This window comes from Cynocephalus volans, chromosome 1 (genome assembly GCF_027409185.1).
Source record: "Cynocephalus volans isolate mCynVol1 chromosome 1, mCynVol1.pri, whole genome shotgun sequence".
NCBI classification, from domain to species: Eukaryota; Metazoa; Chordata; class Mammalia; order Dermoptera; family Cynocephalidae; genus Cynocephalus; species Cynocephalus volans.
Window position 1 is genome coordinate 19,355,808 of NC_084460.1, and position 15,465 is coordinate 19,371,272.

General features: G+C 38.7%; 1 protein-coding gene across 1 annotated transcript in view; it reads right to left on the reverse strand.

Annotated features, from left to right (window-relative positions):
- Positions 1–13,296: 13,296 nt before the first annotated feature.
- The window catches only part of PLCB1 (phospholipase C beta 1), a 682,047-nt gene continuing 679,878 nt past the window's right edge, over positions 13,297–15,465 (reverse strand). The window contains exon 32 of the mRNA XM_063090151.1: positions 13,297–13,547. Coding sequence (XP_062946221.1) covers positions 13,320–13,547 — 228 coding nt within the window. The 3' untranslated portion in view covers positions 13,297–13,319. The remainder of the gene's footprint in view (positions 13,548–15,465) is intronic.

Sequence of the window (15,465 nt, forward strand, 5' to 3'; positions counted from 1 at the left end):
AGGTCATGGCAAAGAATGAATTGGGATTGAGGACTTCTGAATCCCAACTTGCTGTCCTTTCCTCTAAAACACCCTCAGGAAGGCTTATAATATTTTGAACCAGTTAGTTACTGTTATATAAAAAACCAACCCCAAATTTAGTGGCAAAAACTAAAATCCATTTATTAAAGCTTACAAATCTGCACATTGGCTTGGCAGTTCTGCTGCTTTGGGCAGCTCTGCTCCCTTAACTGGGCTCACTCATACATTCGTGGTCAACTGCTGGGTGGCTAGGTGGCTTAGTTAATCTTGGATGGGCTCTATTGTATATCTGCTGCTTCAGCTAGGAAAATAGAATCAACTCTGCTTCATGAGATTTCTCATCCTCTAGGAGGCTAGCATAGGCCTGTTTTGGTGATGATATCAGGGTTCCAACAAATAGAGGTCTAGTCTGGTAACTGGAATAATGGCATAATCTCACTCTATTAGCCAAAGCCCACCTTAAGTCCAGCCTAGTTTCAAGGGTAGGGAAGAGACATTATCTCGTGACAGCAGTATCTACAAAGTCACATTACAAAAATACAGCGAGGCTGCAAAGAATGACTGTCATTTTTGCAATCAATCTACCACAGGTTAATTAATTCATTCAACCTTTATTGATTATCATCCATTATGCTTGACCCTGGGGATAAAAAAAAAAAAAGAATAACAATTGATCTTTTACTTATTTCTTAGAGAAAAATATCATGTTATCAAAACATGTTTTCTTATGCAATTCAGTGACTCAGGGTGAGATTTTATATTGCTGTCCAGAAAGCCATTAGTCCTTAAATTTGATATTACACCTTCTCTAACAAAAATCACATAGAAATTCAGGAGTAATTTAGGGTGCATAAATTAAAATTGGCTTTGGTGAGAATAATTGACTTCTCAGAAGTGCAGCCAACAGGGAACTGTCAGGCTAGATGAGTTTTTACACATCTTAGAGAGAAATTGGAGCTCTGAGTGCTAAATTTAGCTTACAAGGATATCATACATACATTTAACAACTTGAAGGTCCTTAGATTATAGAAGGAGTTTTTGCCATCTGTATCCGATATTTTCCTATCAATCTGCTATTTCAGCTGAGATATGTGAGGGAGATTATAGAGTGTCCCCAAGCAACTAATGAGCCACTTCATTTTTAGGCTTTGATTGGCTACTTTCCCCAGGAGATTGACAGCAAAATTTTCATGTTATTCAGATGCAGGGCCTGTCTGGATAGCATCAAATGTTTTCTTTTTCAGGAAAATAGTTGAAAAATTTCAAAATATACCCAAAAGAAATAGAGTAACTCTTCTCAGAGAACTAGAATGCTAGATCAAATAAAAACCAAAATCTTTCTTAAAGATATGAAGAGACAACAAGATAGCAAATACTTATCAGGCCAAAATCTAGGGGAAAGCTGGAATCCAGAGAAATAAGTAGAGCACCTAAGCCAATTTGTTCTGAGAATATTTACCTATCCAGGCACATTTGAACTCTGATTTTGATGGCCTCACTACATGAGGCAGATAAAAATGAAAGTCTAAGAGTACATTCAAATCAGAGAGTCTAACAGGAGGCCCTTCAGCCATTAAGCTGGTACCCCAAAGGATTTAACATTAGGTTAAAGGAAAATCAGAAATAATTCTAACACTGTCTTTATTAGGATCTTCAAAAAAGTTTCTTTGATTCTCAGCTGGGGGAAAAAATATACAAAAGAGGTTGTATCTGTAAGCTGGCCTCATAAGAAATTTTGTCCTTAAAATGGACCATCACATACATTAATGGTTCAAAAACATTAATCAAACCAGACCATACCAAACCCAAACACTAAAGGGATCCGGTCTGGATACTCCTGTAGGCCCTACGTAGAAACATACACCAATTTTTTCTGTCAGAAGGCACTTTCATCCTAGGTCTCAGAGAATGCCCATGAATACATCTTCAAGGAAAATAAGTATTGTACAGTAAAAATTAAACACACAAGAAAATAAAGCACCATAAGCAAGAACCAGCAGAAATTGACCTGTGAAACTGATGATGTAAAACAACTTATTGTTCATAAAGGAGAAAAAGACGAGTAGAAATAATATTCAGAGAACAGTAAACTATGAAAAGTGACCTCATAGTTTTAAAAGAATACCAAGTAAAACAACTAGAAATAATAAAAAAAAAAAAATGCCATAGCTGAAATAAAAATAACCGAGCAACTCAGTAGACAGATTTAATAGGTAAGATAGCTGAAAAAGAGAATCTGAATTGGAAGAGATGTCAGAAGAATTGTGAACTAGGAAGTTAGCTGTAAATAATAACTTCCTCAGAGAATAATAATTTCCTCAGAGGCCATTATAAAATTAGCTTCGTGAATGCAATGGAAAGTAATTTACGAAGAGCAGAGAGAACTTGGGAGGGCATAGATAGCTGGAATAGTGCAGGGCTTAGAAAGGTAGTAAATAAGATAAATATCATTAACCATGGCCTATTCCCCCAGAATTAGAATACAGTACATGATAAGACAGAATAATCCAACATACTGGACCACAGACCACCATGGGCTACTAAAATAGAAAGGGCAGGATATGGCATCAAGAACATTCAGGTAAAAATTCAGGTGTGTATGCCCAGGTCTCAGAAGCAGGGAAAAGCAAATTCTGGGATTAAATGAAACATTATCACCAAGATTTCCAGCAGTGAGGAGAGGATTCCTGGTCAACGCAGGAATCGCTAGGGGAGCTCTTTCTTTATCATAGTCGGCCAGTGGAACAACCCTTCATCTTGCCTGTCATAGAAGTGTGCAGTCCTCCAGGTGTTAAAGAACATTTTGGTTGAGCTCAGACCGCTTGGGTATAAATAATTGTTTTCATGAATTCAGAAGCCTTTGGAAAGGTGTACATTATTTTTAGGTAACTCAACTTAGTTCAGTTTTTGAACTCTCATCTGCTGAAAAAACGTCAGTTAATTATCTTCAGTAGAAGTTAGGTTCTGAAAGGCTTACACAGTGCCAGCATGTGCCAGACGGAGGACCCACTGGTGCTCAACACCATCTTTCTACGCAGACCTCCGCTGACACATTTGTCACCCTGCCTAGTTGATGACCTCCTGGTCCATTTACATCCAATAGTTCTCTCTGTTTTCATCCTTGTGAGTCCTGGAATTTTCCTGGTGTTTCCATGACCCATGAGGACATAGGAATTTCTCGAGGCTGTCTAAATACAATTTGCTAATGTTGTGCTCTCTCTGGGGTCTTGTTCTTTAATGCTTTGCATAAGGAGGCAAAATTTTTCCCTCAAGAGCCTTCTGACACCTCTATAAATTCTACATCTCCCTGTTTTTCTCAGATCAGGCAGAGGCTACTTTGTCTCATGATTTCTGTCAAATATTTTGTTCATTAACTGGAATTCTGTCCATTCCCCTGGATAATAAATCTCAAGAAGAGACTCACAGACCTCTGGCTTCCCACCTCGCTGCTCCTGTTCCCTGTGATGCGGAACACAGAAAGGTTTAGCTTTTTGCATAAATAGAAGATCAGACAAGGAGAGTATTTGGGGGAAAATACTACATTATTTGATATTTAAAAAGTTATCCAGCTGCTTATGTTTGGAAGCAGTACTGCCCGGAGTACTGCCCTGAGTGCTGCTTGCAAACAAACATGAGATCCAGGCAAGGGGAGACTTAGCCTTGGGCTCCATGCTTTAGAGGCCTCGCTCTGGCCTTTTTCTGGCTGTGCCTCTCTCACAGAGAGGCATCTGCTGGTCCTAGGGCACATGCCAACCTGGAGGCCACATACACTTTTTGGACCTCAGAATTCCTCACCTAAATGTCCCCAACCCCAATTTTAGGGTTGGCACAGGCCCGTTCCTTGGGTCTATCATCCTGAGAATGGGTCAAGCTGAAATAATGTTCACTTATAAGTCTCAGAATTGGGCAAGGGGCAACTTGAGGCTTAACAACTGAAAAAATCATGAGTCCTGCTTCACAGTTAGCTTTATAGAGACCGGTTGACCTGATTATTCTGCGTATGTTACTTGCAGGTGGAGCGGGGGTTTTCTTGAAGTGTTGACTGTTCAGATGTAGTCCTTAGTTTGCTCCAGAGGTCACCTGAGGAAATTCTCTATCCACCTAAAAAGCCTTTTATCTCTTTGCCCGAGGATGCTTTCTGGCCACAGCAGCATCTTTGGCACAATGGTTGGGACAGGTTGGAAGTGCTAGGAGCTAGTGACCCAGAAGAGACCCTTGACCAATGAGCAATGGGCACTGGTGGATAAATAAATACTCCAGATTCTTCATGTGTTGGTGAGTTAATTGTAGGGGTGCTCCACATGACTTCTTTAGGATCCCCTATGGGATTGAGTCCTGTCACTCACATTGATAACCTGCTCATCAAAAAAACCTTTCCTTGGCTTTCCTCCCATTTTTTCTCACTTAAAGAAAATAGAATAAATAAATAGCAAAGAAAATAGAATAAATCAACTGGGAATTGATAGAAATTTTAAGGGCAGTCTTTAAATCTGTGATAATCATACACAGGAAGATAAAAAGATGGGGAAAGTAACTTTAAGAGACTTTGTAGTGCATTGTAAATCAATCCTAGTCTGGCATTTTTAATAGCAATTTCAGTACAAATTTATCTCCCAAATAAACTACTTGGGCTCATAAACCGTGTCTCAGTGGGATATGGACTATATTCTAGGTTTAAAACATGAGGTTGACCTTTGTGGCATGTAAGTTGGGAGTGACTCTCAGAGGATAAGAAGAAGTGACATGCCATTTGATACTGAAGACCCTCTGACCCAGTCTAGGGGGTGTGTGTGTGTGTGTGTGTGTGTGTGTGTGTGTGTGTGTGTGTGTGTGTGCACGCATGTGATCATGCATGCACATTTGCATAGTATTAGCATGGCCATGATAGAAGAGAAATAAACTCTTCCTTCTGTCTAAGCGTGTTGGGGTAGAGACACACAGTATGGTTCACTTTGAGTGAGTGGCCTTAAAGACATACTGATCTGGGCATGATTATGATCAAGAAACCTGCACGTTTAACCTGACTGAACTTAAGGCAGAACCAGTACCTGGTATATAGAAGGTGTTAATTAAATATGTGTTGAATATTATGTATTACTGAGTGTAATGTATTACTGGAAAAAATGTTGACATAGGTATATTTATAGTCTCTCGCACTGTAAGGATAAGTCTATTTTTGCCTGCTTAGTTGGGAGCCTTTGGGGGCCTGAATTGGGCAAGACAAGTGCATTCAGGAAGGATAGAATGATTTACATTGGAAAGGTTAAAGGATTGTTGAAAAGGTTAAATATGGTTAAAGAACACAGAATAAATCCAGAGATGAAGGTGAGGGGAGAGAAGACAAGAGCTTGCACAGACTGGGGTGTGAGGGAAATTTGGGCAGCAGCTCCTTTATCTGTGACAATCACTTTAGACAGAGAAAAAGATGGGGAAAGCAGTTTCAAGAGACTTTGTGGTACATTATGAATCAAATCTTACTTGGGCACTTTTTATAGAGATTTCATCACAAATTTCTCTTTCCTTTTCGTCTAGCTTTCTGCTCTCGGACTGTTGTTACTTTGAACACAATGCTGCCTGGAGACTCGGCTTTCTATTGGTTTTAAAGAAATTAATGTACAACTTCAGGTTCTTATAAAACAGTAGTTCTTGCAAATAAAAAAGAAAATTATGTCATTTCATTGATTCTAAGATACACTTTTGCTTTTAACATTTTTGAAATCCAGATGTACCTTTATATTTGATGAGGAGCCTAGTTTATTTTGCAAGATTTATTTTGTTAGTACATTTCTTATTGATACATTAAATTTCTTGATAGCATAAGTCAGATAACACATAATTTGCTTCAACCTTTAAAGGCCATGCAGCAAATATTTCCACTGTGCTATTCAAACTTCTACTTCTCCTTAATAAATTTTTTTCCATAGGAAATTCACTAGATGCCAGTGAATTCAACTCACATTTATTATATTTATTTTGTACCCTGTTTTTAGGAAAAAGAGAGGAATCTGGGAAAATAAACAAATATTTGACATTTAGTAAAAAATAAGCAGACAAATAACTTTCTGGACCAACGTAGGAAATAACCAGAACCATTTCTCAAACAACCTACAGCTATTCCGGAGCCCCAGGAATAATAATAATTGAGAGAGCCTTCCTCAGACAGGGTTTTGGGTTGGACAGGCACAAAACACACTGGAGGCCAGAAATCTAGAAATGGGACCCAGATTTTAAAATAAGTGGGCAAAGGATTTGAATTGACGCTTCTCCAAAGATATACACGTGGTCAAAATGCTCAACTTCATTAGTCATTAGGGAAATGCAAACCAAAATCACAGTGAGGTACTACCTCATACCCACTAGGATATCAATAATCAAACAGTAAGAAAACAAGTGTGAGCAAGGATGTGGAAAGACTGGAAGCTTTGTGCCTTACTGGGAGTTCCTCAAAGGGTTAAACCATAGAGTTCCCGTATGACCCAGCAATTCTGTTCCAAGAGAACTGAAAACACATTTTCACACAAAAACATTTACACTGATGTTCAGAGCAGCCTTGTTCCCCAAAGCGGAACCAATTCAAATGCTCACCAAGTGTGAATGAAGAAATAAAATGTGTATCCAATGGAATATTATTTAACCATTAAAAAGAATAAAGTACTGATATATGCTACGAGATGGATGAACCTCAAAAACTTTGTGTTAAGTTTAAGAAGCCAGACACAAAAGACTGCATGTTGTATAAATCCAATTGTATGAAATGTTCGAGATAGACAAATCCATGGAGATGGAAAGTAGATTAATGGTTTCCAGAGGCTGGAGGGAGGAGATGGGGGGAGGAAGGGGAATTGACTGCTACTGGGTTTGGGATTTCTTTTTGGGGGTCATGAAATTGTTCTGGAATTACAGAATAATAATTGATGAGCAATTTTGTGACTATACTATAAACCACTGCAGTGTATATTTTTAAATGGTGTACTTTATGGTATAGAATTATACCTTAATAAAACTGCTATTAAAAAAATAAATATCCAGAATGCTCAAAAAAAAAAAAAAAAAAAAAACTGGAGTGTGCATGGATGCCAGGGGTAAGCATGGCTGCAGAGCTTTCCCTTGTGGGCAGAAAGAGGCTGGTTACTGCCCCTGGGATCCCAGGTGGGCCTTGCTTTCTCCACCAGTGTCTCAGAAGCTAATATTTGGTGACTGAACTCCTTTCATTAGTCACTAGCTGTGTTTTGGGGACGGCACCATAAGTCTGAGACAGTGTGTGGCCCCCGTGTGCTCCAGCCTTACTGTTATAGCGCTGCTGACTCAGGAAGTGCCAGAGTAATTCTGTGGCTTCGAGTTAAGGACACTTATTATTGAGATATCTATTGTTTATTTTTCTCTACATTAGTATCCATAGCTACATGAACAAATGAATTTATTCACCATAAATGCAATATTTATTGAGTAGATTACATTACAGTAAATGCAGGGATTCAGCTGTGAATGTGACATGACACTGACATTAAAGGTACAAATAGAGAATGTATTTAAGTGAGAGGCCTTTACACTGGAATTGGCATGTTTTCTATATGTGGAAGAAAGTACAGGGTAGATTGATTGCCTTGACAGCCACCATTAATAACCACCCTGTGTCCACATCCTTTTCCCTATAACACTGTAGTCTCCTTTTATTCTTTCCCCAGGCTGGCCTTTTGGCTTTTGTTCACCAATAGAATATCGTGGAAGTAATGATGTGCATTTCTGAGTTTAGACTTCAAGAGGCATTGAACTCTTTTTTGTGTTCTCCAGATCCTGCCTGTGACATGTGAAAAAGCCATAGTTAACCACCTTGAGGATAAGAAATCATGTAGAGCAGAACCAAGACAGCCCAGTTGTTTGAGCCAAGGCCCCAGACATATGAAAGAACCCAGCTGGGATCAGCTACCAGCCAACTCACAGCTTACTGCAGACGCATAGATGAGCCCAGCTGAGATCAGCCAAGCCCAGCAGAGCCATCGTCTATCCATAGACTCACAACCAAAAGTAAGTGGTGGTTGTTTAAAACACTATGTTTTGGTGTTGTTTCTTATGCAGCAGTAGATACACATCAGAGCACAGATGAAAGGGACTGACAGAAGCTTGGGTGGATCAAAGGAGCCTTCCTGGAAGAAGTGACATTTATGCTATTAATCAGAGGATGAATAGGAGTTAGCCAGGGAAAGGAGAGAACTGAGGGAACCTGTGTATGTGAGTGGTGGTGGTGGTGATGGTGTGTGTGTCTGTGTGTTTTGGAGGAGAGGATTAGGATAAAGAGAAACAGGAAGGAAGGATCTAAGTAGGTGAGGAAATACTATTTAAAAAGTGCATGAGGTGAGATGGTCTATAAGGCTGGAGTGTGATGTGTGAGCCGTACTAGGAGATAAAGCTGGGGGGTTGCGTAGGGATAAAATCATGAGTGATCTCAAACATTTATTACAGGGTTTAGAATTGAGGATGGATGGGGTCAATTAGACTTTTAATACCATTTTTGCATTTGTATGGTTAGTCTAGCTACAGTATGGGAAAATAGATAAGTGATTTAGGACTATTTACAAGAACCTTGGCAAGTGGGAGGGGATGGTGGCCTGAACTTAGATAACCAGAACAGGGGATAGAAAGCAAATGAATCTGAGGGCTATCACAGGATCAGAACTGACCCATCTTGGTGATTTATTGGAAAAGGGGTGAGGGAGAAGGAACCATCAAGGATGATGTCGTGTTTTGGCTTGGGCAACTGGAGTGGAACTGGTTTTGTTCACATAGAAAACAAAGGAGGTGGAGAAACTTTGTGGGTAACCCAAAGCCAGTTTGGTGCATACTGTATGTGGCATTGTATTTTCCAAGTATGGCCATGCCTGTATATTTATTTCATTCCTATATTAGTCCATTTCTATGGCTTATACCTGAAACTGTGTAATTTATAAAGAAATGGAATTTATTTCTTATAGTTTTGGAAGCTGGGAAGTCCAAGGTTCAGGGAACACATCTGGTGTCCCATGCTGACCAGGATGTCACATGGTGAGAATGGGCTGAGTAAGAGAGAGCTAGCTTTCTCACTTCCTCTCCTTGTAAAGCCATCAGAACTATGCCCATTACTCCATGAATGGACCAATCCATTCACTAGAGCACTATCCTCACAATCTAATCTCCTCTTAAAGGCACACCTTTCAAATACCATAATTGGATTTCACAACCTTCTTAGCACTGTTACAATGGGGGTCAAGCTTCCAATACATGAACTTTTAGGGGACACATTTGACCCATAACAATCCTTGATGTTCTTCAGCATGACCAACATTGCTCCCAAGGTGAGATGAGGTCCATTTTTGATCCTTCACCTTGAATGGAGGGGCTTGTGACAGACCAATGAATAGAGTCTGGCATAAGTGATATATGCACCTTTGAGGTTCAGCTATAAGAATATTGTCAGTTCCTGTCTGACTCTAAGCGGGTTCACTTTTAGAATCTAGCATTCACGTTGTGAGAAAGGCCAAGCCATATGGAGAGGGCACACATGGAGTTCCAGCCCAGAGTCCCAACTAGTCTCCCAGCTGATACATCATCAGCCACCAGATGTGTGAGTGGATTCCAGCCCCAATCCTTCTAATCTTTCAGCAGAAGCCCCAGACATCGTGCAGTAGACAAGCCATCTCCGCTCTGCTCTGTCTGAATTCCAGACCCAAAAGAGCTATGAGAGATAAGAGATCATTTTTATTGTTTCAAGTCACTAGATTAGGAGTAATTTGTAACACGATAGATCACTAATACTCAGCATTTGAGGTGTCTCTGGGACACTGACATAGAGCTCACATGTACATTTCTTTTCCCATCAATATTGCAGACTTGCTTTTTAAAAAAAAATCTGTGTTGTAAGAAAATTCACATCAAGCGCTCTTTCAGTTCTTGTCATTTCCACTATTTGTCAGGAAAACCTTTGACCATTTTGCCTTCCCTAGCTTTGCTCAAGGAAGGAAGAAGGTAAGGGAGGAAGGAAGGGAGGCTCTGTATTACGGAAGCAATGGCAAGTGCAATGCTTCTCCTGGATGCAGGGTGGCAGGAGGACAGCAGTGACAACTGTGCTCTCTGGCACAAGCACACAGCCTCCTGATTTCCTGCGCAGGCACAGATGTGCTCTGCCAAGGTGGGCATTACGGCCCTGAAGACTGGCATTATGACTGCTCCCACCGTCCTCCCTGTCAAAAGAAGGTTGGCTCTGAGAAATAACAGCTGGGTTGTGTTAAGAAATTTTTATTGTTTCCTTTGGATTTGTGATGAAAGCACATAAAATTACAAGTGGAAGAAACATCATGCCACAAAATTGCATAGAATTATTACAAAAATGTGAATTATGCATTTTAAATAATTTGAGAAAGAAGAACCAAAATATGTACATTTTAAGAGCATCAAATACTTTGTCCTGTCTTTTTTTTTTTTTTTTTAATTTCTTAATAGGCAAAAGTCACAATGTCCAATCCATCACAAACAATATTAACACAGTGCCCAAGCACAACATTAAATACAAAGTAATGCAAGCAATGGCCCTTTCTTTAGAAATTATTTAATGACTGCTTATCTACCACAGTATAATCAATGTATAGTGATACTAAAATGTTAAAATGAAATGTTAAAAACCCAAAACACATGGTATATCTATTAGAACTTTGAAAATTGGTTTACATGGCCAAAACCACGCTATTCTCAGTAGTGTAAAGATATCAGAGGGACACAGTCTAATTTAATACACATCTCTACTCTCTATTATAGGAAAAACCACATTACAGAATTTCACACATTCAACAAAGAACAAGGCAAATACATAAAGGCACAATACTGCACATCATATAGAACCCTTTTCTTTATCTTAGTCTATTTCAAGTAATATTAATATTAATAAATGACAGTATCACTCTAGTAGTTTCAATGATGCAAGATGGACAGTGTTACACACTACCCCACAACTGCAAAAAGTGTCATTGTACAGATATAAAAATGTGATTACAGTAAATGGCCAAATACAAACGTATTGTAAAATGACTAGAGTCACTAAGATAATGAAATCCAACTACCAAAATGGTTCTGTGTAGGTCAAGATTATTCAACCTCAGTCTATCTCTGGACTAAAATGTGATACGATCTTCTGTAATAATCACCATTGTGTTTGGTTATGAATATTATTATTAGTTCATTCTTCTGCAATTTTAGACAATCTGTAATTTTGTTTATAAAAGTGCAGCATTCAATTTTGGCCATTCTTGCTTCTTTATGATTAATGCCTTTCTTTCAAAGTGCAAAAGTAGAATGATTTACAAAAGATTTCTCTTTTAGTGGAAGTTAAGTTTTATTGTCTGATTAACACCTCAAATCTTTCAGATCAAAATATAATCATCTTTAAAGAGGACCTGATTATCTTCTCGTGTCTCACTAGATGTGTTTTTTAAATCAAACTCTCTTTCCTAAAGTTTGAACTAAGACTTCATTGAGATTAAAACTTAATTGTGACCCCTAGTTATTGCTTAAAGTTAAATAAAATAATTTCCATAAAAATATTACATTTCTGAAATACAATTTTCAGGACACAAGTGTTTTACTAAGCTAGAATCAGACAGGTTTACTTTAAAATAAAATAAAGCTGCGAGCATCTTCCTTCTGGGCTTTAACTTCAATGTTCTTTGTGTTACTCTCTAAATTATATTTTTCTCTATATAATTATTCTTTCTTAATTAAGACCTTTCAATAATGTTTTTGATAAATTTAACTATAATAGTTTGTTTCTCTTATGCCACCTAAAATAAGAACTTAAAAAGACACAGTTAAGTGAATTAAATGTACATAGTAAATACATAAAGAAAGATTTTTTTATGTTAGAATAAATTGAAATCTGTCAGACTTAAAAATTATGGAAGAAACTAATAAATTTCCATATTACTGTCCTATACATTTTGTATATTATGACCATTAAAACAAACTTAAAATCTAATACTTTAATCCAATTTTGATCCTGAAAAATATAAATCAAATTCATATATAAATTCTAAATCTACCTCAACTTGCATGAATGGCTCCATCAATTGTTTCTTAGACTTTTCATATAATCTAAAATCCATGTAATCTAGATGTTTGACCCTTTTCTTCTCTATCAATTTATCCCTGACTTCGGTTTTAAGTCTTGTGGAAGAGATTTGGGTCATTGCCAATTAATGAGCACACATCTATACTCCTGTGTGTGTGTGTGTGTATGCATTTATATGGCTGAGTGTGTACATATATACATGGAGATAATATATATCATTTATACGTGGTCTGTGTATTCTCTAGATAAATATTCAATCTTTTTCTCTATATTAAAAATAAATGAACCATAAAACATGTCAGACAGCAAAATAACCACGGGAACCTGTTCACTCTGATTGAATTTCTGCTTAACATACATCAGCTCAACTATCTTTATTCAACAGAACAGACCTGTTGTAGTTATTTGACCATTTCAGGCCAACCAATGAATACCCAGAATTTGAGTGCAAGTAGTCAATTCAGATATCACACTGCCTGGAAGTGTGCAGCCCATTTGCTCATGCAGCCAAATGTACAATCCATATTGCTAAGGCTTGGAATGGTTTCACTGGGCAAGGATACAATCAAGTGATTTTTTTCAAAAAAGAAAATCAGTTTATTCGAGTCACTAAGGAATCTAATAAAACTATGTGAACAACAAATACACTGATGCCTCAATTGATAAGTAAATTAGCAAACTGCAAGCCACCAGTGCTTGCAAAGCAAAGGATGAAACAATTCAATATGCATGTTAACTTGAAGATATAGTAGTTGAGGGGCAGTTAGGAAAAAAAAAATGCTCAAAGTTGGCTGTTCAATAGTGTTAAATAGTGCTATGCATTTCTCAAACTATTTCTATTACTTTGAAATACTTTACACCAGAGCTTCACATAAAAACATGAGCTCAATTTTCTTCAAAGAAGACACATCCTTCATTAAATGCTTCATAGAGCCTGGAAGTTGCCTGCTTTGAATTTACTATTGGAAAGAAAACAAAAATCTCACATACATGTTCTCTTCACTAGCAGACCTGCAGTAGTTTCCACATGACACAAGAGCCTGAGCATGGGACCTCTGCATAGATCTTTCTGGAACTGTCCCTTTGGTGTGGATGTTAGGCTAAGGGATGCTTCTCAGGAAGATGGTCTTGGGCAGTGATCTTGGTAATAAGAGAGTCTGATGAAGCTTGAGTGGCCATGCACGTTCTGAAGGCCTGGCAGGAGCAATCACAGAGGAGTATCAAACTCCTTTCCTGGGTTGTCTTCTTCCAGCTCCTCACTGGAGGGAGGCTTGTGGTTCGCTTTTCCAGGGTCTGAGGCCAGGGAGGGAGGGGCAGAACTGTGATTGCTGTCTTCACTGATCTTCCCTTTCATGGCTTCCTGCACAAACTCCAAAATCTCGAGGGGCAGTCTTTTGAACTTGTCTTGGTATTCTTGCTCTAGCTCCACCTGCAGCTGGGAGACATCAAGAAAGGAGAATGATTTGAGGTCATTTAGGTTTCTATACCCACCCACAGAGAGACTGTTTGAAAGAGATGTACAAAGACGGGGGGGGGGGGGGGGGGGGGGGGGGGGGAATAAATTAATTGAAAATGTTATTCACTAGTTACCTATAGAGAAGATGTAAAATTGAGTTTGAGTTGGATACATCATTTGTCCATAACTGAAAGTCAAGTTCAGGTTATGTGTGGCATAGTAGGGCTAAAGACTTGGAAGAAAATAAGTAAAAATACCTACAATCAACACACTATCACACACACACATATACAGGAATTCTTCTGAAAAAGTTTACAGAAGTAGGTAATATACAATGATCTGAAGTTCTCACAATTAGGAGTTGAAAGCTATTGATAACTGAGAGTGCCAAGGTCGGCCTGAACTGGGCTGGGGAAGCCAAAGCTGGGTGCTTCTAAAGAGAAGCTCAACGTGTTTTTACAAAGTGAACAATCCCATGTAACCAACTTTCACTTTTATTCTGACTGTTTTCATCACCTCTTTATTTTGATTCCTCGTTCATTCTAATTTTTATTTGTCTTGCAAATGGTTTTAGCTACCTTTTAAACAGTCTGATATCTGCTTTATGCCTTGGAGAATTTTCAGACTTTTTAATGTCACAGAAACCTTTGTTTAAATGAGGACTTACGTGGAGACCCTAGTCATCAAATAATGGGAAAAACTGGGATACTCTGGCAGAAGTGGGGTGAGGGTGGGAGCAACTGTGAGAGCTGCCTGCTGAGCACCGTTGAATTTTTAATAAAATTCTCTCTGCTTATTGAATGGTATTCAAGAGACATAATCTTAGAAACAGTATGTGAGACTGAGTGCTTTTTTCCGTTCTTATTAGCCTTGAGGCAACATTTCTTATGGTGTGTCTTTAAAACGTAAAAGTAAGGGCTGAGCCCATGGCACACTCGGGAGAGTGCGGCGCTGGGAGCGCAGCGACGCTCCCGCCCCGGGTTTCGGATCCTATATAGGACCAGCTGGTTCACTTACTTGCTGAGTGCCGGCCACGAAAAAGGGAAAAAAAAACAAACAAAAAAAAACGTATAAGTAATTTCTTTCCGTGCTTCTCAAACTTTAAGGTGCACACAAGTCATCTGGAATCCTGACCCTGATTCGGATTCAGGAGGTCTGGGTGGGCTGTGTGATGCTGCATTTCTCAGCAGCTCTGGGGTGATACTGATGGAGCTGGTCTGTTTTGGCCACCCTGATTACCTCCCCCTCCAGGTTCTACTCTGAGCCCCAATTCTACTTGTCTCGATCCTGGCGGTATGTTCTCCACCTGCAGCTTTCGGTGCAGTCTCTGGGGCTTGCTGACCCCTGGACTGAAGCCAGTCCGCAGGGCAGCTGCCCCTCTCTGTGAGTCTTGACCTCCCTTCTGGTCAGTATCAGCTGCTTGAGATCTTTGTCTTTGGTTCAACTACTTTTGCTCTTGCTTCTGTGCCAGAGAAATTTTGCCAAGGCTTACTTATTTAATCTATAATAAATGATCTCTTACCTGTAATTCTAAAATACCCAAAGTTCTGAAATCCAGAAGTTGTTTATTTTTTTTTAATTTTTATAAATTTGTGGCAAACTCATTGACATGATCTGATATTGGGCTGTTATTTATAATCCACGCACTTTATTCCTGACATATTAATTTTTTTGATTGTGAAGATTATCCAGGCCTCCCTGGAATGTAATGCTCATGGTATATGCATCATATTGCTTTTTCAGAAAGGTCTTAAATTCTGAAAAACAACAGGTCCCCAAAATCTCAGATAATAGATTGTGGATCTTGTTTAAATGATTTTTTCTCACATCAAAAGGTGTCTGATAAAAATGGCTTAGACTGAGTATTGAAAGTAAACTTTTCTCCCCAAATATAAAA